This window comes from Anarhichas minor, unplaced genomic scaffold, assembly GCF_050575085.1.
Source record: "Anarhichas minor isolate MPS153535 unplaced genomic scaffold, ASM5057508v1 ptg000016l, whole genome shotgun sequence".
NCBI classification, from domain to species: domain Eukaryota; kingdom Metazoa; phylum Chordata; class Actinopteri; order Perciformes; family Anarhichadidae; genus Anarhichas; species Anarhichas minor.
Window position 1 is genome coordinate 3,568,615 of NW_027466462.1, and position 21,700 is coordinate 3,590,314.

Consider the following 21,700-nt stretch of genomic DNA (forward strand, 5'->3'; position numbering starts at 1 on the left):
ATTTGAAATAAAGCATGACTCAACTTACGATGAAGATAACATCTTTTCAACTTGAAATAAACCTTCAAACAAATTGGTTCACACACACTCATCTTTACATTATTTTTCAATGTCTGTTGTCAATATTATTTAAAAAAAAAAATAAAAATGCTGAATTGTATTTTATTACTATTTGTTCTAGATAAATGTTTTTGAATAATTTAGAAAAAAAATTACAAGAACTTCAAAAAATGTTATTCCATTTTTTTTTTTTTTTTAATACAACACTAATCCTGAATGACTCTGCATATTTTCAATTGCCCTGAGATGAGACAACAGCTGGGCGGAAGAGTTTGTTTCCTGACTCAAGCTACGTTTTCTCAAAATTGTTGACTGGAGATGACCTAGTCATGTGTACATGTCAATATGCAAACTCCAGGTCCTCCTCCGCTTTCACTAATAGATGCGGAAGAAGTATAAAGTGTGATAACAGTACTCTGCTCCATTTCTTACCTTCAACTCTTCAGCGTGGACTTCAACAGTTGTTCTAAAAAGACAGTTTTGTTATAGTTAAATGTCTCTCGAAAGACGTTCTCAAGATGTCAATCAATATCTATTCAAAAACTAGCTAATAATTGTCTAATTTTAAACAATTTGTGTAAACAACAGATAGTGAGGTACAATAAAATACCTAACATCTACACGCATGCAAACTCATACACATACTGTTTTTATGCTTTAAAATATGTGTACAACTTAGAAACAACAGTAGCAGTGCTTGGGTTGTTGTTGATGTTGACACATTTCAAAATCAATAAAGTATAAATATTCTCCCATGAAAAAAAAGAATAAAAAAAAAAGTAGCCTCTTTCATTTTTAATCTGCATTAAAAAAAGACGTTATGTCAACCTGTTTTCGCTTTGGTCTAAGAAAAACAGACGTTTAGACTCCATACTGACTTCCTTAAGGTAAGAAACTTCTCGCAGTGTACGTCATATTACCCAGCTATTATTAAACCTGCACTCTACGTGTTCACAATGCCATTGTGCCTTGGTCAAAGTCACTTGTTACACCCACACGGGAAGAGGAATCACTAAAGTAGGCGTCTACGCGGAGGTCTTGGGATATGAAAAAAGTGAAGACTCTACTTAAAATAATTACTGTGTGATGCTCGTGTCATTATTGGCAAAATCGGATAGAACTCTATATATATTTACCTCTATGAGACCCTTCAGACATCCAGAGTTGTGCAACAGAAGGATGTTTGTGTATGGAAACATTCTCTTGCAGAATTGCCAAAGAAAGGCGACTGACTCGCTCGTGACCTCCGTGAACTTGGAAGCATCCGTCATAATGACTCCGTTTGCAGTTCACTTTGTAGGTGAGGTCACATTAAGAGAGCATCACAAGGGCGATGTATAAGGGTCTGATGACAAAATAAATATAGGTGGAATGACTATGCATGTGAACTTTTCAAGAATGCAGCGATCACACGGTTCCTCCCTTGGCTCTCCCTTTTTAGCACTCTGACAGGAAACGAGCTGTCGCCTGCATCGTGGCGAGCGGGTGGACCAGGTCTCAGTTGGTACAGCGACACTTTATGGAGACAGAAAAGGACGAGGAATGAGAAGGGGTAAAGATGGAAAAAATAAAACCAGATGTGGATGATGTTGGGGCGAAAAGGAACCCTACGAACTCTCCACCAAAACCAAAAACATGATGCAGCAGATTCCAAATCAATCAAGCAGACACTAAAGCACAATCCCCCTTAAACCCTCAACAAGGACCCAGATCTCTTCTCTTGCATCCTTGTCCTGGGACCCTCGCACTGGATAAGGATAAACTTATCAATAGATGTCATGTGTATGGAATGAACATAATAAAAATTACAACGTGGTCCATCCCTTGGACAGAAATGATACACATGAGAGCAGTAGAAGCACCAATAACGGCAGAAGAAAAAACAGAAAAATGATTACTACTACTTAAAACAGCAGCAGTGGGTACAATAGAAAGATAAGAATAGTATTAGTGGGTGTCGGGCACAAACATGGTCCAGTTAGAACCACGATCCATGGAAACCTGCGAGGCGAGAAAGCATAACGACTCCGGGGAAGAACTTAGAGGCTAAATGTAAGAGGGAGGTGTTACAGGGGCATCAGTGACAGATGATAATAATGGTGGAAACAGGTGCCTTGTGTCTTCTTGCTTTAAAGTTACCGTGGGGAACTTGGATCTGGATGTGAAACGGTTTCAATTGAATTCTGATGCCTTTATATGACCTATATAAGTAAATATTTCACACAGTCCAAAAAAATAAAACCCCTTCAGGGTCGTCTCGGTGTGACACAGCTCATCTCCTCATGCTGATCCTGGAACCTCCCAGGTGTTTTCCATCAGTCACTAAGTATGTGTGGTGTCAGTGATACTCACCTCCAAACACTACCTATCAAACTAAAATACTTTTTCTTTGATAAAAATGAACTGAGAATTCGTCCCATATCCAACAACTGGCCATCCAGCACGATTATGCAACACCCGGCTGGATGTTTTGAAAGTTCACAGTTCAAAAACTTGACTTTAGGGGGAGCTGTTGGGCACTATAACAAAGAGATGAATCAAACATCAGTCACCATCAGTGTCAGACTCCTCACTATCCACACATTTTCGTTCCACGCTGCTCTCAGCCTGTGTCGATTTGTCTCTGTATGTCTGGGAGCGACTACCTGACATGCTGGGACAAAGGGACTACTTTTCTGCTGAGCGTCTGGACCGTGAGGTCTTTGTTGGTAACTGACAACGACCAACATCAGGTTCAATACTAAAGGATTCATCAAGTTAAGTGGTCATCCATCCCTGTCCCTGCCTCATCTGTCACCAGGGGAAATTATACTTAATGGGCGGTTATATGTGGCGGGAGGGTCTTTAGCAAACACAGCAAGGGATACAAAGTGGGTGCATCACTGTGGGAGCTTTATGCCTCATCCATACACAGATCTGGCAGCTTGTTCCTTGTCACTTCCTGAAGTCTTTTATAATTTAAGCACTGGTTGATTCTTTTGTCTGGCTCAATAAATCCCAAGGAGCTGTCATTTATACAAACTAAAACAATGAATGCGATGTTGTTGAAGGAACTACACAGCTAGAGTTGGGGGCTTCAGGGCAACCAGGGTTGGCACATCAGAGACACAGTCTGAGGAGAGGAGTCTGAGACAAGTCTGTGCAGTTTTGAGCATGAGTCAAAGCACATCAAGGTAGGCTTGCACGTCATGGGGGGGCTCATGGGCCTGAAAACAGTTGTATGATGTATTTTGTGGGTCTGCAGGAACGTCTTGAGTCTGATCTCATCATGACGCCATCGGAAACCCTGCGATACAAACCAGGGGCTTTTGAGATTGACAGACGTGGGCAGGAAGGATGTGAGGGTGTCGGATGCAAATGGTTGCACCTTGGGAAATGTAGGACATCAAATTAAATGAACTGACGCTTGTGTAAATTCCAAGAACGCGAAATAAATTTGTACTCTTTTGACTCTCCAACACTTCAGTTTAACCACTTCAATCCAAAATGATGCTCAACGATGTCACACAAGCCACAACGAGTACTCTGCTTTTCGCAACAGTTTTGTCCTATTTATCTGTTCACAAACAGCTTCCTGTCATCAGTGGTAGAAGTCGACTAGAAGAAAACTGAGCGTGTGTGTGTAGGTAGGTGTGTGTATGTGTGTGTGTTGGACAGGCAAATGTTAAGATAATAACAGGTTCAATTAAAGTCTAATTATTTTTTATTTCTATTCATTAAAGACCTTCTCTTCTGGTTGCTCTTTGCCTCTTTATCTTCTTGCGTATTATAAACAAAGACATCACTCTAAAGCCATTAGCTTAATTGCTTTACAGGTTTACAATCTTTTACCATTTATTTAATCTCCAAGTCTTCCGTTTCTGAGTAATAACTCCAAATCTGCAAAGTCTTGAAAGAGGAATAACACAAAGCGGTGATATTTGACCTGCAATCGTGCGTTTGATCTCCCAAATCATGTAAAGTTATCAATTCAGCAGTGAGACATATAGCTAGAAAAATAAATATTAAACAGAGTAGCAAGGAAATGAGGCAAACAGTAGTTCTTGACATCTGAGTTATCTTAATGTTGATCACTGATCGAATCATTGCTAATGTTTGAGAAACTATTAAATATTTTATCTATTTGACGTAGAAGTCTTTCCTGATCAGCTGCTTCTTCCTTCATGGTTGTACTTTGTCATTTGTTGCTCCTTCAGACACAAACTAATTAGAAAATTCAATGAAGTATCATTACAACAGATTACTTTTACTTCAACACCTCATAAAAATGTTGTTTTCCGTCATTTCACATTGTACGTACAACTATGCCAACAACTCTTCAGCTCCATATCAAACTCTTTTATTCTGCTGGGCTTAAACGCAGTCCAGAGGGTCATTTAGGCCTTCAACAAAACAGGATTAATTCCCTTTTAGAAAACAGGAGGCTCGCATGGTTTTCAAACAGGTCCACCAGGTGGCAGAGTATGTAAAATTAAGTAACAAAAAACGAAATTAAAATCCTTAAACCACATCTCGTGGGTTTCCTCAGCAGACGGATTGGGTTTATTCATTGTCATCATGTGACCACAGGATGAAATTGCAATCAAGTAGTTGTAGATGTGGTGGGGATGGTGAACCCTCCGTCTGGCAGAAAGCATCAAAGACACCACACAGTCTAAGTGTCTTGTTGCTATACTGCTGACTATAGGCATAGTCGGGTGTCCTGTGAAATCCAAAAGTGTGTGGTTGTGTAACATTCTTATTTAACATTTTCTAACAGCACCAAACCTCTTGGTTGCAACTTAGTCATTTAAAGTCAGAGGTTGTGAAATCGTGGTCAGAGATGATGCAGGTAAGAGCGAAGGGAAGGATGTGTTGGTGAAATGTTTCATATGCAATGATCTGTTCATGAGGCTGGACATTGCGTAAGTGAAAAGGACAATTTATTTTGCAAGCCATGTACATCATGTACTCGTTTCAACCTCTTGTGCAAAATACACTGCAGCAGAAATTCAATATTTAGAAAGCTTTATTAAGTTAACAAATGATGTCTTTTGTTTTTGAAATGTAAAAACACGTCTAGAATCTATTTGATAATTTACATATCCAAATATAGGTTATCATTATGTAATTAATTAGCATGCTTTTTAATGCAAAATAGACATAAAATATACAAACAGATGATTGGTACACTGCTTTGAATAGAAAAACAAGCAAACACAAGTAAGAATGTTTTCTGGGTGACGGTTTTACTTGTGAACAGTCCTTTCTTCTCCAATGGCATGCTAGCTCTGTGATGCTATATACTTAGGAATAGTGGTGCTTTGAGCTAAATGCACCATCTTACTTTAGCGTGTTAGCATGCTCGATAATTACCACTAGACACAAAGTACAGCTGAGGCTGATGGGAACGTCGCTAAACGCGCTACAGGTATTTGGTCATGAACATTAATGTGTGTACCAAATTTCACGCCAATCAATCCGATAGTTGCCGAGGCATTTCATTCAAAAAACACAAATGGCAACCTCGTGGTGGCGCTCCGGCAAAAGTTTGGATCACCGAAGCCTTTGGGATTCATCCTCTGGGGAACATGAATGCGTGTACAAAATAAGTGCCAGATCTATTTAATAGATGTGTTTTGTTTTTATACGTCATTGGATAAGTGAAAACTTTGACCCTCTGGTGGTAAAGTCATTATGATTCATCCTCCGGGGACCATGAGTCTGTGTCTAATCATTTAATTAAGAAAAGTAGTCCAGGGAAGACAGCTTGAGTTTGGAGCTTAAGCGCTACTCTTTCTCCTGAACACTGGTCAGAGTCTTGAGTTCAGGCTCGTCGACCTCTTTGCCCGCCACACTGCTGCTCCGGTTCTTGCTCTTGCTTTTGAATGGCCTCCCCAGTTTGGTCGACAGCGTGTTCAGGACGGAGCTCTCATCCGCCGCGGAGCCGCTGCGGCTGCTGCGGGTGAAGATGGACGTGCTCCGGCTCTCCGAGTTGGTGGCCTCGAAGAGCTTGCCCATGAAGCTGAGGCCGGCCTTGCGGATGTGGGAGCTGCCGGCGAACACGTAGAGAATGGGGTTGACAGAGCTGCTGAAGTACGCAAAGGCCGTGACGTTGGGACGGGCTTTATGGGCCGCAGCGATCACTGCCTTGCTGCCCTGCAACAGACCCACCACCTGGAGGATGGAGAGGGAGGTTAGAAGAAGGGAGGAAACAGTTCAAAGCTCAAAGAAATAAAGGTCCCACCAAACGTTATTGTAGCATTTCACCTAAAAAACACCACATTATCTGAATAGTTGCACATGTTTGCACATCTAATCAATCCTTTTTTATCACCTCTATGATGTTGACGATGTGATAGGGCAGCCAGAATACTGTGAAGGCACAGATGATCAGCAGGATGAGGCGGCTGCCTTGTGCTCTGCGCTGGAACTTGGCGCTTTGCAGACGGCAGACGACGGAGGAGTAGCAGGTGTTGATGAGGGAGAAAGGCACCAGGCAGCCCATGATGGTCTCAAAGAGGTACTGGAAGACCTGGTGGCTCACGCTGTCCCAGTGGTACGGCATACAATACGTGAGGTTGTTTGGCTTTCTCAGATTACTTCAGTGGAGGAGGAAGAAACACACAAATAGAAAGTGAATGTGACAGTAGATGTACTGACTTCAGTCAGATCTATGACAAAATATGATTATTAGTGAATTTGTTAGCCCAAACTTATAGCAGAGCTATCAGTATAGTTTGCATCCTTTTCATTTGCAAACTCCACCTAACAGCAGAACAGCCTCCATTAAATTTGACCAGGAAGTAAAGTGTAATCTTGTTCGACCACACCTACATCAGTTTGCTCACTCAGCTTTCGCATTTGTGTCGAAGAGCTTAGCAATGAAGAGGGTAAAATCACAACAGACAGATATGGGCATGTTCTAATGAAGCCTGTTGTCCCAAAGTGTTGGCAACTCTTCACATTTGCAAGAGCCCTACCGAATAGTGTTGTTGTTCATGAACTTCCATTTTCAGACTGTTTGTCTGCTAAACGGCATCACACCTTTTTTTTTCTGATGCCTCCTGTTGTTGCCCTGTCGTCTTTTTCAGCTGTAACACTGTAAATATCTTATCTTATCGTCTATGATCCATAAAGATCTGAATTGTCGGTAAATATCTCCAAAGGACACCTAAGTTAACACTTTAAATGACAGCTTTAACACAAAATAAAGAGAGGCAATTATTGTAAAAGTTTTTGACTTCAGTTCCCCTCTCCTTTGCAGCAGCCATGAAAACCTCAGCATAACAGACCCAGAAAGGACTTTTTCGCCTCACCTGCGGTAGAAAGGCATCGGCAGTGACAGGAGGAACGCCAGCACCCAGACCACCAGCAGCAGAACCAGCAGGGAGCGCTTGGTTCTCATTCTCTGCGACAGGAAGGGCTTGGTCACGGCCAGCCAGCGGTCCATGCTCATCAGGCAGATGAGGTAGATGGACACGTACATGTTCACACTTGACAGGTAATGCACCAGCTTGCACGCCGCCGAGCCAAACTCCCAGCCGCGTCCTCCGGCCAGGTAGCGCAGGAACAGGGGGGCGCTGAGCAGCACGGAGGCGTCCGCCAGAGCCAGATTCAGCACCAACAAGCAGGTCACCGAGCGCTTCTTCACCCGGCAGAACACCGACCACACCACAAACAGGTTCCCGGGGAAGCCCAGCACAAACGCCAGGGTCAGGATGGCGATGCCGACCTGGGCGCTGATGGACAGAGGACGGGAGGCCGACTGGGCGGAGATGGTGATATTGGAGATATTGGATGCCATCAGGAAAGACTCTGAAGAAATGTCAGTTTGGCTTCGACAACTGTGAAACTGACTCAACCTTTCAACGGACAAAAAGAGGCAGGAAACAGGATATGTTGAATTAAGGTGTTTGAGGTGTGAATGTATGTCAATGCTGCGAAATATTGCACAATACATTTTCTCATCTGTGACAGTATCTCAAAACAAGATGTTTCTGGAATGTGGGTGAAAAGCGGTAATCATAATAAGAGAGGTCAAAGGCCACGAGCTGCCTCTTCGCAGATATTAGGGTTTTATTAAGTGTGCTGAAAGACAGATTATATTCAATTTATTGCATGTTGTGATTTTTTTTGCCATTTTTAGCTCCAATAAGTCCAAGAAAAAAGGGGAAAGCAGATGCATTTTCTTTCTTTATTTTTTAAGGTCTCATCAGAACTTGCTGAAATGCTCAAATTAAAAACATCCCATGTTTCCCAGCCAGCACCTCGTTGCATGTTCTCTGGCTGTCCAAATAAACCAGAGAATGCTTTGATTTTATGAAGGAGCACAACACATGTTGAATACATCTGGTCAGTTATTAAAACGTATGTAATAGTTCTGTTTCACACAATGACTAAGAAGTGGAAAAGACTGAAGAGCACGCACACAAGTGCAAACTTTTTAAACACCTTCATCAAACTCGTCCAATCTCTAATCTCACACGTTCCACAGGAAGCTGCAGTCGTTGTGTTACAAAACGAAATATAATTAATGGTTTTTCATTTTTACATTTGATAAAAATTCAGGAATCCAAACGCTGAAATGTAAATGTTTTTGTCAAACTCTGTGATCTCCGGATGGAACTTTGGAAATTATAAAAGTTTTTCTTTTTTAATAAATTGAATTTACATACTGACCTTCAACTGCTGATCTCTTTTTTTTTAAGGCGACAACAGTAACTCCACTCCGAAAAGGTTACCAGTGTCCATCTATTTTGCAGCTTGCCTGATCTACTGTCGACTCCCGGGCTTCCCTCTTTGCTTTGAGGACTGGGTGTGGAGATTAATACAAAAAAAAGTACAAGTCTTGAGTAAGAGGGTTCATGTTAGGGGAAACCCAGTGACCACAGGAAGCCAGCTGTAGCTCACTAGGTTGCGACGTCGCCGTTGTTCCTCCTACACATTTCATTTTATGATTGCAGATCAGTGCACTGAATACTACAAAAAAAGTGTTGACACTGCACCAAAATACAGCTTATTGGCAGAGACATTTAGTATCGCATCAAGGAAGAGAACATTGTGGATATGATAGAGAGCCACACAGTGTTGTGAAACTGATGGTATCGTTTTTGGGAGGAGCACAGGAGAGCGTATGAATAAGTGAGGGGGGGGTATTCCTGTAAACTGTCAGGATCTTGTTGATACACGAGTGTTGAATCTTATCTCTGTTGTCTGTCTGCCTGCTTGCACCAGACTTGCACCAGACTTCAGATTTGCTGCGTATTCCTCTTTCCACATGATACGAATTGCATAACAAAGTTGGAACATGTCTCAGAGTCTGAGTAAAAAAAAAAAAAAGAAGCTTCACTTAATTTTGTATATTTCCATATTTCATCTTTTTACTGAGCATGCTCACAGTAAGATATCAAAACATGCCAGTTTAGGGTCTTCTCTTCAAAGCTGCACTAATCAATATTTTCGTATCGACGATAAATCAAATGACGTGTGCGTGTTGTGCAAGGAGTCCCTCATCGTGACAAACCGTCATCCAACTCTGCAGTTCCCATCAGCTCTACGCAGAGCTGAAAGGAGAGTGAATATTGGATTTACATTCATCAGGTGGCCAGACACACGACTCCAAATGAATGCAAATAATGCTCTCTGTTTGTCACCAACACGTTCACCGTATCAACTTTATATGGCCATGGAATGGCGAAATTGTTTTTACAGCTTGATCCACTGCCCTCGTGTGGCCAAAAAACGTGATTCATGCAGCTTTTAAAACAAACCAACAGATGTGAGAGAGAAGCAAAGCAAACATATCAGTGCGAATATTATAAAAAAACAAAGTCAAGTGCCTCCGTCGAACCAGCGCTCTCAATTTGTGCTCGTCACTGAGGTATAGCAATTTTCACTTTTCATTTCGGTGCTTTAGTCAGGCAAGTTGACAAATAAAACATTGCATTAACAAAATGACAGAGAAATATCTTGCAAAAAAAGATTCATAAGGCACCGCCTGGGTCCTGGATAATACTCCACAGTTCTTCCGTATGAAATAGTTCAGAGCGGAGCAAGCAAATTAATATTGCCAATTTAGGATGCATCAGGCTGCCAGCTGTTCCAGGATCAGTATGTCCAGTGACATCCCTTTCAAAGTTTGTGTCATTCGGAAGAAGGATTTACGTTTTCTTGATTGGCGGGAACCAGCCATGCACGTTGAACCCAGATGACGTTTTTGCCACTGGACGGCGATTTAAAGGCCTCAGTGGCTTAATTCGACCCCCCTGGGGGAACAACACCAGCTTCCAGCCTGCAGAATCTTGTGTCCTCTACTTACCATTCTTCACTGGTTTGGTATTAGAGTTCGAGTTGGCAACAGAGTCTCCATCTTTGTCCTTTAGCATGACGGCATCTGCGTCTTTGTCTTTGTCGCGGCTGTTCTGGCTGTGCTGCCGGCTCTTCCTGGTAGCCGAGTCCAGCCCCGCGCCCTCGAACAAGCGAGCCATGAACGCCAGCCCTTCTCGCCGGATGTACGACTTTCCTGCGAAGAAGTAGAGCACTGGGTTGGCACAGCTGCTGATGAAGGCTATGGCCGAGGTGACAGGTCGGCTATGGTGCCATATTTTATCCAGGCTGCGGGTGGAGAAAGGAGGAGAGCATTTAATTAGAGACAAATGACTGACTTTGATTTTCATCAGAATGTAAATAAAAGGGTCACAGACTATATGCATAATGTACCACTTGTAAAAGTAGCAATGCCACAGGGTACAAATATTGTATTATAAGTAGGCCAAGCTATAGTGGTTCCCACCTGCTCCCAGTATGCTAAGCTAAGCTAATCGCCTCCGGGCCCTTGCTGCAAACGTAACGCACACACCCAAGAGTGGTGTCAATCTTCACGTCTAACGCTCAAAAATAAATACAAAGGTTCCAAAATATTGCATTGCAAGTGATGCATCAAATGGCTCAATTTGAGTCTGAAACAACTCCCAGCTGTACACCATGTAACGCATGATAACACGGTTTGTGTTTGATTTTTTAAACATTAGCTTTATTAAATAAGAGGCACGCAAGTTGTTGTGTCATCACTTACATTTTTTTTACTGCACTTTTCTCTGGATATAGAGCCGACGTAACCTGAGGACAATGAAAAGAATGATCAGTGAATAACTGTGAAAACGTGATGCTATTTAAACCTGGACACACGTTGAAAACATTTAAATACTGAAGAAGGATGTATGACATACTTGCACCATGTTGATGAGGTGGTAGGGCAACCAAAAGAGGCAGAAGGTCAACACGATGGCCAGGATGAGCTTCTCGCTACGAATGCGACGGCGGAACTTGGTCTGTCGGAGCCGCCGTAAGATGCAGATGTAGCTGACTACAATGACCACGTATGGAATCAAAAACCCGATCACAAGCTCCAGCATGTACTGGAGGACCACCTGTGCGTGGAAGATAAGATGAGACAATAAAATGTAACATTCGAACATTCTGCTTTACATTAAATTGCATGCTGGCTACCAGCTAAACATCCAGAGATGCCAAAGGGATTGAAATCTTTTAATATTGCAAAGCTCAACTCTCTGCTTTAAGAGACACGATAAGCTGATTTAGGGAGTTTATTACATTTTTTTGTTTGCTTCAGTTACAAGGGCTTGGATGCTTTTCTCTGTTGCATGTAGAATCAGTTTTATTGAGGTAGAGTCAGAGATAACAGGTAACAGGTTCATATTTTAGCTCAATTTCACGGCATGTCGTGAAATACAATCTATTGGTTTTGTGAATACGCTGTCGTTCAGGACAAAAACTATGCCAATGGAAAGTCAACTAGGAATCTTTTTTCGTGGTGGGCACACAAATCCAAGGCATCCATGTGACAACAGTCAGAGCTATGATGTAGAAGTAAATATTGAGAAAGACCACTGTTGGTGAGTGGGAGGGGAGGCGGATGGCTCCAACCAACACTTTCAACCACAAGACCAGAGTTGGTTTTGTTGCCTAAACCTAACTGCATAGTTATTTTAAGCCCATCCATGTTTTTTGCTAACTTTTGTTCTGTGAAGTAATGTCCGAAAGAAAGGGGGTTTTGAAAAAACAATGTGTGTCCCTGTACACGAGACCAATAGATTGCTTGTTGTGACTATTTCACGAACTGAAGTGAGACTGTGTTGCATATTTGGGTGACCCCATAAAGAGTACTCCAATTTAGCTTTGTACCCCTATAACATTGTCAGTCAGTGACAACAACGGCAAAACCTTGTATCTACAATAGAGATTAGCTTAGTTTAGCAAAGAAGTGTATATTTATCTTGCCTGTTTGACTCATTCACAGGCTAGAGGTTCCAGTCTTAATGCTAAGCTAACCCAATCATCGCATGGCTCTGGCTTCATATTTTGTGTACAGACATGGTATGTATCTTCTCCTTTAACTCTCGGCAAGAAAGAAGAAAAGCGTATTTCCTGATCCTTGAAATGCCACCAGTTTCGGGCGACCGTGTGTCTAACAGCATCTGAAAGCATCCTTTGCACATTTAGAGGATTGTGCAGCCTTGGTTATTGATAATATGAAGATGATCAGGTTTTCCTTCACTTACATCGCTGGTGGGGTGAACATGGGCCGGTTCACACACGTTAGTCCCGTTCTTCACATCTCTGAAGATCACAGCAGGAATGGAGGCGACCATCACCATCACCCACAGCACCGCCAGCACACGCAACACCGTCTTGCGGCCGGTGATGATGCCGACCCGCTGCGGCCACAGCACTGCCACCAGCCTGTAGATGCTCATCAGCATGATGAGCTGGATGGACGCGTACATGTTGACCAAACAAAGGTAGAAGAGGATCTTGCACATTGCCCTCCCAAACACCCACTTGTTCATAATCAGGTAGACGATAAAGAACGGGGTGAGGCCCATCAGAGAGCCGTCAGCGATAGCCAGGTTGAGGATGAGGAGGGTGGTGACCGAATGCCGTCGGGCACGTGCCAGGACGCTCCAGATGATGAAGAGGTTGCCAGGGAAGCCCAAGAGAAAGACAAGGCTCAGGATGAGGGCGCCCGTATTGGTGCCAACGTTGCTATTCGTGTCTGTTGAATTGGAGCCGATCGGGGAGCGAGTCGGGTCCATTTTTGTTACCTGTCAAAGAGAGAATATTGGTGAATGTTTTTTCCTTACATTTATTTTTACCTTTTAAGTAAAAATACAGAAATTATAAAAATATTAGAGATTGTTTTTACTCTTGTTTTTTCGCCGTTAACAGACGATATCAATGCTAACAAAGCAAACCACAAAAGGGTGCTTTAAAAAAAAAAGAATGATCACTATGTGACAGTGTTTCCAGGGCCGTTTACTAAACACCGTATCGTATTTCGTACTCTGCACTAACATGCCAGATTACAAAAGGTACTTCAACAAATTTGATTAGTCATATTTTCTGACTAATAAAAAGTCTTACTTCTGAATTCTACACCATGTTTTTTCTGGCACAGGCCTCAATTTGACGAGACAACTATGTATTTCTGACGGAAAGTGTGGGAGTGTGTGGCGCAAGTGTAACAGGTTTTAACAGTGCTTCTTAATTCCTGAACAACGAGACCAGACACGAGCGGAGCATAATACGGAGCATAATAACTCCCGTTAATGCAACTTCATCATGTTTGTTTCTAATACAGCTACATGCTACAATGCCCAGCTGTCTGAGGAAATGAGTTGGTAGTATTTAGAAAATGAAAGTATGTATATGTGAGACATTTTTGAACAGCTATCACTGCAACAGATTTACAAGTTGCTTGTGGTCTTTTTAGAGGACTTGTTAATAACAATAACAGCAATACAAATATCCCCAGTCTGATTATTTAAGAGATGCATAAACTAGCAGTACTTTAAAATATGCATGAATAACTGGAAGCCAATACAAATCTTTAATAAGAGGAGTAATGTGCTCAGCTCAGAAATCTGGGTTAGCTCTCAGCAGTCAATCACTACGCATTATACAGTTTGTGCAACAGATAAGTTGTATTTATCCTGTAGGCTCCTACAAGGAAACTTATGCTTGGACTATAGCCATGTTACTGGAAAAAGGGTTTCAGATGACATGTCATCACTTGTTGGACATATCTTGACTATTAGTTTAAGAGCGCACCCTTTAGGCTGACACTCAAACGATGCACCGTCAGCGTGTGCACACGTTAAATTATTCACACCCACATCTGCTAACCGCACTTCTTTGATATTTCTTTTCAGCTTGTGCAGTGATTATGGATTAGTACAGAGTAAATCAGTGTGTAGTTGGCTGTGGTGGTGAGTGAGTGCACACCAAGTGATTTACAGATACAAACACAGCAGAGATGGAATGATTGCGTCTTGACAAGCAGACATTTGTTGAGTTTCGATGCTTCCCCTATAGCCCATATGTGGGTCACATGTTTAGGGGTGGGACCTTAGGTCTCTTCTTTCTTTAGAATTTAGAAAAACATTTCCAAATGAAAAAAGTAAGGTCATTATTCATACTTTTACATAATTAGCACTTAGGCAGGTGTGTTTTGAGGGTTTTCTTTTGGTTTTTCTTTGGTTTTACAACACACCATTTAAAGTAAAAGTCACTGTGAGGAACTTGTAACTGGTTATGAAACAGTCGCAACTTAATACTGAAGCCTCTATTGTAAGACCTTCATAAGTAAACGAGACCATCAGCATCCATAAAGAAATGTTATTGGTTATGCTTGTCATCGGTGCCATCGGGTTTGATTCAGCATGAAAACAGATGAGGTCATGCTGGTTCACCGGGAATTCATGGGCTCAGAGGAGAGCTCAGCGGCTCCTCGTACGTCCAGGAGCAGAGCTCCGCCGGTCCCCACTAAAAAAGCCAACACACGACACCTCGCTGCTTGAAGCCCATGCTATATTGCTGGGCTCGTTTGAGGGGGAAAGGGTGGCATGGGAGAACCAGAAACAGGACTTAGAGGAGCAGACTGTCAGACCCATGTTGCAATAAAATGAGGTTTAAAGGGACTCTGGTGCTCAGAAACACTTCTACTTTTGTCCACAGGGACCGCCAAAGTCAACACAAAATTAAAGTTCTATTAATAAATAGGCCACATTTAAGCTTTAGAGAAAAACAAAGCACAATACAATTTGATCGTGAAATCCACCAAATAGTTAAATTAGCAAATAATAAAGTGCTGTATCCAAAAATAAAAAAGCAAGCATGATAATAATAATACAATTGCCTCAACTCCTCTGTCTAATAATTGTGGTGAGCTGAAGATTATATGTGGCCATTTTTTACAGAAAGATGTATTCATTTATAGTTTTCTTCTTCTAACGCAGATGCACTTGGAATATTTCAAATGAAATACCCTTAGATAAAATCACTTTCTCCAACTTTCAGAGGAACAGAGAGACAAACAGAAAACACCACATGACAGTGTTTTCAGAAAGCCGGTCAAACCACACCGACAGTGGCATCAAAGCAGCAGCAGCAGCAGCCGGTGAAACTGCGTCATATTACGCAACGGCCCCAAAATGAGAAACCAGCTTTAACCAACTATTTAGTGTCACTGTCGTGTTGAGTCTTTCTGTTGCCGTTCCCTCCTTTTGTTTTCTTACAATACAGGCATTCAAAGTTTGAGCTCTTTGCTTTTTTATTATGTGTACAAACAGAGCTCCCCGCGGTGACCACATCACAGACTATAAAACCTGACTGACTCAAAAGGTGCGTTTGTGTGTATTGTGTGACTCATGCACATGCTTTCTAAAACTCACCTGATTTGCCTACAAAGAAAACATACATAAATTGTTCATATTATAATCAAATCACAACTGCCAGCTGAACCTGACAATGTCACAAAAACACAGCAACAAACTGCGGAACAAAAACTCCTGTAATCCCTTAGAAAGAAACCAGGAGTTCCTAATTTCTCCTCCAACAGTAACATTAACTACAGTTGTTGGCATGGATTTGTTGGCAGTTGCAACCGCAGTGTTGTTGCTGACAGAAACCGACACAGACTCATGAATGAGAGCCAGGAAGACAAACTCACCTCAAGTCATCGACTGTAAATCCCGACACACGACACCAACACCAACGACACCGACGTCTGGGAAAGAAGTCCGACTGGTGTTAATGTTGAGTTTTCTTCCTTTTCTTTTAAACCTGTCCTCTCCCCGAGTTTCCCTCCAACTTCTCTTTCTCTCTCTCTCTGTGATTGATTTGTCATGCTTGCTGCAACATGTAGTGTAGTGAGAGGGGAAGGTGTGTCCCCATTACCTGGCCTGTCTCTGCCCTGGCAGTCTGTCAACAGCTCCACAGGAATTCAACCTCTGTAGCTTCGTCTTAAAGGGTTAGTCCATTTTCCCCTCACAGTATCTCACCACAAAACACAATTCTATTCACCCCGATTGTATGAAAGCGGTCATTAATATTTTGTAAACTACCAAACATGGCCAAAAGTATATGGGCACCCAGATATTACCACCATATTTATTGTTTGTCTTGGTCTTATCCTATCGATTGGTTTTATTGTACTGTTTTATCAGGGTTTCAATTTGACCTTAGTTTGTCTTGCTTTTGTTGAGCTTTCTGTCATTACTGTATATTGCCTTGCTTTGGCTGTCTAACCCCTTTGTAAACTCTGTTTTAAAAGGTGCTACAAAAATAAAGTTATTATTATAAGACCCGAGTTGCTGATGGCGTTCTGGTTCATCCCCAAGGTGTCGGGCGAGGTTGAATTCAGGACTCCGCTCTTTACACCAAGCGTTTCTTTATGGACCTGTGCATGTCACGGTGAGACAGGAAAGGGCATTTTTCACAAAGTTGGAGGCTGAGATATAATTGTATGCTGTAACTTTGACCTTTCCCTTCATTGAAACAAATGGGCCAACAGCTATTTGCCCTTCTGTCGGATGAGCATTACAGTGTTCATGATAAATTAACCTGCGTTTTTTTTAACTGGAAACCAGAACACCAATGCAGACTTGGGAAAGTCTCCACACAGGCCCTCTTAAAGGAGTGTTACCTGCATGCAAATAAACCAGGTACAATCTTCAATATAAGCAATACAATTTATTTTTTAAATCACAAACCATACCCAAAGTATTACAATACAATTAAAGACGCTGTAGAGTCCGTCCACTTCCTGGAATCCACCATAATGTTTGTGATGATTAACCTGAGTGCATCGCCGAACCTCTAGCCCCAACCAGAGACACAGTGGCCGGGAAACGGTTTTGCATACTTTCAATGTTTTGGACGGTGTGTTTAGCTAGCAGCTAACAGCTCTCCCAGTACACACTCTGTTGAGTCCCTCACCGCCCTTCAGCTGCTGCTATGAAGGCAAACAACTTTTTGTTTTTGCAAGATTTTATGACGCGTCTTACACGATGACCATGAGTCAATTTTTAGAATACATCGCCGGTTGTTTTCGAGTTTGGATGAACAGTGTTTTACGACCCCTTACAGCCCATTTGTGCCTAGATGGAAGGGTTTCCCAACTTTTGTTTGAATTCAATTCAGTCACACAATACAGTAGTGGTAGTTGCAGACACACCTGGTGGCGATCTGCACACTACTTTCAGATAAATGAAGAAGGAAGATTGTTCGCTCGCAACACCAATGGAACTATATACTAACTAGTTGTGTCATTTTTAGATTTTAAGACAAGTTTTCCAATCGAAGGGAATCGTTGTTGAAGAACAAAAAAAAAGAAAAAAAAAAAAACTTGATATTCCAAACTTTTACTACCATAACTTGGCCAGCTGTGCAAACACGCCAATATCATACCATTCATATTCCAGCCCAAGCCCTGGATAAAGAGGCTGGGTGAACGTGGTCTGGACTTTGTGGAGCAGCACCATCGGGTAAGGGACATGATAAAAACATAGAGTGCCCGCTTTGTAATCAAGATACACTCCAATCCTTTTGGAGCAAGGCCCCGACAACCTTGTTTCTACATTATTGTGACGGAACAACAAGCTATTTTCCGTGCACTCTAAACTCCAGGACTTGTCATCTTTCCCAAACTGTGACTCGTCTGATGTGCGGTTGATGTCTTTGTATGCCACCGCTGCAGACAGAGTGCGAGCATGCCACTCCACCTCCCAGTAGCATCGCTCTGACAAAGCCTCTCGGCACAGCACCTGTGGCCACTTGGTAAACCTGTCTGGGTGAGCAGAGTACGGGGTGGGTGAAGACCTCACCCTGAGGTCGTCGTCTATCAGGTGAAGATAGGGGTAGTTTGAGTTCCCATCCAGTGTGAGGGGACAGCAATCTGCCAGAAGAAACTACGTGAGTATTTACACTGCTAATGATTATTTTATTCAAAAGTAAAGATGTTCGACTGAATTTCTTACAGCGTAATAACTCCTCTCTGGTTTTTGGTGCTGGTGACAGTGAGAAGTCCACATAAGAGACTGTGAGAAAGAAACATTTCATAAATAACCCACTGGACATGAAGATGGCCAATATACGAGTCAGAATTGATATATTTCCATGTGATACCTGTGGCAGAGATCCTGGGCCATGTGTCCCTTACGACAGACTCCAATTTACATCTCAGCTCACACACGCACTCAGTCACATCTCCGAAGGAACGCAAAGGAGCAGCATCGAACGAAAAGTTTGGAGAGTCACCGGAAGTTGAGAGGGACTGGAAAATCTGAGGGGAAAAGAGACAGAGGTGAAGTTGAAGACAGAAAAACAATACATAAAAAAGATATCAATGCAAATAGAGAGTTTCAGTCAAAACAGCCAGAATATTAAAACTTTGTCCAAAGTAATTAATGGAGTCACGACTCAGTTCTTGTACAAAGAGTGTTTTCCTTTAATGCCTTTGCTTGTATTTAAGTTCAGTCTTTTTATTACATTTTTTGTAGTTTTACATTTTCACCTGAAAATAAAGATTTTTTTGAATGACATCCCATTTCTTTTTTCACAACAGGTTTAAAACATCTGTTCCAATGTCTCTGGCCAGTCGATGGAATTGTTTTTAGCCGTCCCATTTGATTACCGTCAGTAATTTAGCTGTACTGCACTGGAAACTGTTCATTCAATCATGAAGAAATGTCAAAAAGTCAAAAGACAACACTAAAAAGTGTCTGGTACCTGAATCATGTGGATGGGATCGTCAACATGCGACAGCTGTTCCAGTTCAGCGTCTCGCCTCTTCAGCTTGCTGATGTCCTCCTCCAGCTCAAGCCGCTGCTCTTCAGCCTGAGCGACGGCTGTCTTCTCCTGATCTCCGATCAGCTGCTTCACCTCTCTACGTCTTCTCTGCGTGGAGGAGATTATCTCGGCGAAGATCTTGTCACAGTCCTTCATCGCCGTCTGGGCACAACTCTGTTGGCACGCATCAGAATCATTTCTTTTAAAAAGCTCAAAAACATTTGAACAACATGATGAAACTTCAGCTGAAAAGGGCACCGTTCACAAGCTGGTGTTGACCTTTGACCTCCCAGGGGCCAAAATAAAAAATGACTTTCCATTAGGAACATTGTTAATCGATGTGGAAAATTGGCCGCATGTCCAACATACTCCCTGAATTCTCTATTCTAGGAGCCAAAGTTCAAAATTAACGAGCTGCACCCAAATATAACTTAACATTGTTATGCCCATTCATTGGCTTGTGAAACATGACTGCAGTGCTGATTTTTAAATCATGTCCACAGGCAACATGTTGTCCACATCATCCTCAGCGGCATTTCACAATCAGTCAAGATCTATGAATTAATACCACCCATTTCAAACCTTGACGTTCTCCTCAGCTTGGATCAGCGTCTGCAGCTCCGTCTCTCTCTGCTTGACTCTCGCCTGGACTTCCTTTTGTCTGGAAACCAGACGTTTCTGGAAGGAAGAAAACGGGATTATTCGCTGGGAGACTGGAGCGGTTCATGTTAAAGAAAGAAAATTAAAACCACATTTTAACATAATGAACGTTTCATGCCAGTACGTGCTCAACAGAGGACATTAAAAGACTTAATGAGTATGTTTTATGGCCTCGTGCCCTTTGGGAGTACTGGACTTTGAAAAGGAACAATGTGAACAGATAAGTGAATGCGTTACGTTAAAACAAAAACACCCCTCAGTCTACCTCCGTCTCAGCTTTCTGCAGTGAAACAGAAATGGTTTTGTGGCTCCTATGTTCATCTATAACACACAGATGGCAGATGCACGTCCTATCCGTCTGACAGTAGACCTCCATCAGCTTGTTGTGCTTCTCACACATCTTATCCTGCAGTGGGACTGTAGCCGAGACCAGCTGGTGCTTCTTCAACACGGGAACACTGTGGTGAGGCTCGAGGTGAGCCGGACAGTAAGATGCCAAGCACGTCAGGCAAGACATGGTGGCTTTGTTTCGTCTGGTCCCGCAGCAGAAATCACAGACGACGTCTTCTGGGCCGGCACAGGCCAGAGCAGGAGAGGGCTGCTGGGTGCTGCTCTTCTTCAGCTTCTCCACCAGCTGTGGATGATGGGAAAGACAAGTTTGTTAAGAATATGTACCATTATAATACTTGTTGTAATATTAAGTTTAAGTTAAGGCACAATGAGTATGTCACCTTGTAAACTCAACATTTAAAGTTGGCCCCTCCTTCCTGGATCTGACATAGTGCTGAGTCAGTGCTAAAGAAAGGTCTGGCTCCACACATTATCATTTTGCTATGGGAGGAAAAATGCTCTATAAATACTACAATACTAACTTGTTAGTATTTCTTTAAACCAATCATGGTCGTCTCAGGTGACGTTGAGCTCAGAATGCAAACGGCGATGCCCTTGCAAACTACAGATAATTGTTTTAGGAGAATCTTACTGGCTGTGCCTTTAAAAAATATTCCTGGACAAACAAAAATATAACCTATAACTTCAGTGAAATTATAACTTTTTATAATGTCGATCCTAACTAACAACATCATCAAACAGATTTACCGCTTTCACCACCACTAGTACGGTTTCAACTAATACTACTCCTTTTTTATTACATTTTGAGGAACAGGAAGAAAGGTTTTCTGCCCTCACCTCAGCCAGCATGGTGTTCCTCTTCAGAAGCGGCCTCGGACTGAATGTCTGCCGGCACTGAGGACAGCTGTACTGTCCCTTCTTCTCGTCCTGGTCCCAGCAATCCTCGATACAGTGTCTGCAGTAGCTGTGTCCACAGGGAATGGCGACTGGTTCCTTTAGCAAGTCCAGACACACTGAACAGCAGAACTGATCCTGGTCCAGGTCGACTCCATGCTGCTCCTCTTGCTGATGTTGTTTGTCAGCCATTTTCACTGTCAACCAGTCTCATGAAAAGACAAAGAGTTTTTCTGGGTTTGATTTTGTTTGAAATACTCGGAAAAGAAGGAGCTGACTCTCTGGTCCCAACCAGGAGCGGTGAGGCTATTCAGAGCAGTGTGTGAGGTTCAAGGCTCAATGTCCACCAACTTTAATTGACATCACCTGTGTGCTCAGAGAAACTGCATTAAAGGGGCAGACAGCAATTTGTACACAATAAGAACAAGTCTGTGGAGGTTGGATGCTTTTCAGGCCTGACAGTTGTTATGAAAACATCTAGGAAAATATGAAAGCTAGAGGCAAATGTAAATTATAATATTATATTAATGCAAAATATTTCAAGGCTTAAAGAAAAGCTTTTACATTACAACACCACCCATTGCGGCTGCACTTTGTGCCTCGT

The 21,700-nt window shown here is 42.3% G+C and overlaps 3 protein-coding genes across 3 annotated transcripts; all 3 read right to left on the reverse strand.

Moving 5' to 3' along the window:
* Window positions 1-4,958: 4,958 nt before the first annotated feature.
* Window positions 4,959-8,831, reverse strand: ltb4r (leukotriene B4 receptor). Its single transcript, XM_076092476.1, has 4 exons — window positions 8,722-8,831; window positions 7,359-7,904; window positions 6,377-6,641; window positions 4,959-6,216 (listed from the first exon to the last, which is right to left on the reverse strand). The coding sequence occupies exons 2-4, from the start codon at window positions 7,844-7,846 to the stop codon at window positions 5,830-5,832; spliced, it is 1,140 nt and encodes a 379-aa protein (XP_075948591.1). The 5' UTR covers window positions 7,847-7,904; window positions 8,722-8,831; the 3' UTR covers window positions 4,959-5,829.
* Window positions 8,832-10,352: 1,521 nt separating this feature from the next.
* Window positions 10,353-13,160, reverse strand: ltb4r2a (leukotriene B4 receptor 2a). Its single transcript, XM_076092534.1, has 4 exons — window positions 12,624-13,160; window positions 11,271-11,471; window positions 11,117-11,160; window positions 10,353-10,656 (listed from the first exon to the last, which is right to left on the reverse strand). Exons 1-4 carry the CDS (start codon window positions 13,155-13,157, stop codon window positions 10,353-10,355), a joined length of 1,083 nt encoding a protein of 360 aa, XP_075948649.1. The 5' UTR covers window positions 13,158-13,160.
* A 4,306-nt stretch (window positions 13,161-17,466) lies between these two features.
* LOC142950630 (tripartite motif-containing protein 16-like) lies at window positions 17,467-21,288 on the reverse strand. Its single transcript, XM_076092193.1, has 7 exons — window positions 21,040-21,288; window positions 20,117-20,485; window positions 19,774-19,869; window positions 19,132-19,365; window positions 18,529-18,685; window positions 18,381-18,440; window positions 17,467-18,298 (listed from the first exon to the last, which is right to left on the reverse strand). The coding sequence occupies exons 1-7, from the start codon at window positions 21,286-21,288 to the stop codon at window positions 17,769-17,771; spliced, it is 1,695 nt and encodes a 564-aa protein (XP_075948308.1). The 3' UTR covers window positions 17,467-17,768.
* Between the last annotated feature and the right edge of the window lie 412 nt (window positions 21,289-21,700).

Coding starts and splice junctions, on each gene's coding strand:
- ltb4r (XM_076092476.1), bottom strand. CDS start 7,846: ATGGCATCCAATATCTCCAATATCACCATCTCCGCCCAGTCGGCCTCC. Junction 6,642..7,358: donor CCGATGCCTTTCTACCGCAG/GTGAGGCGAAAA, acceptor CCTCCACTGAAG/TAATCTGAGAAAGCCAAACA. Junction 6,217..6,376: donor ACATCGTCAACATCATAGAG/GTGATAAAAAAG, acceptor TCCATCCTCCAG/GTGGTGGGTCTGTTGCAGGG.
- ltb4r2a (XM_076092534.1), bottom strand. CDS start 13,157: ATGGACCCGACTCGCTCCCCGATCGGCTCCAATTCAACAGACACGAAT. Junction 11,472..12,623: donor ATGTTCACCCCACCAGCGAT/GTAAGTGAAGGA, acceptor TTCCACGCACAG/GTGGTCCTCCAGTACATGCT. Junction 11,161..11,270: donor ACCTCATCAACATGGTGCAA/GTATGTCATACA, acceptor CATTGTCCTCAG/GTTACGTCGGCTCTATATCC.
- LOC142950630 (XM_076092193.1), bottom strand. CDS start 21,288: ATGGCTGACAAACAACATCAGCAAGAGGAGCAGCATGGAGTCGACCTG. Junction 19,366..19,773: donor AAGCTGAGGAGAACGTCAAG/GTTTGAAATGGG, acceptor GCGTGCCAACAG/AGTTGTGCCCAGACGGCGAT. Junction 18,299..18,380: donor CAGAGAGGAGTTATTACGCT/GTAAGAAATTCA, acceptor TTCTTCTGGCAG/ATTGCTGTCCCCTCACACTG.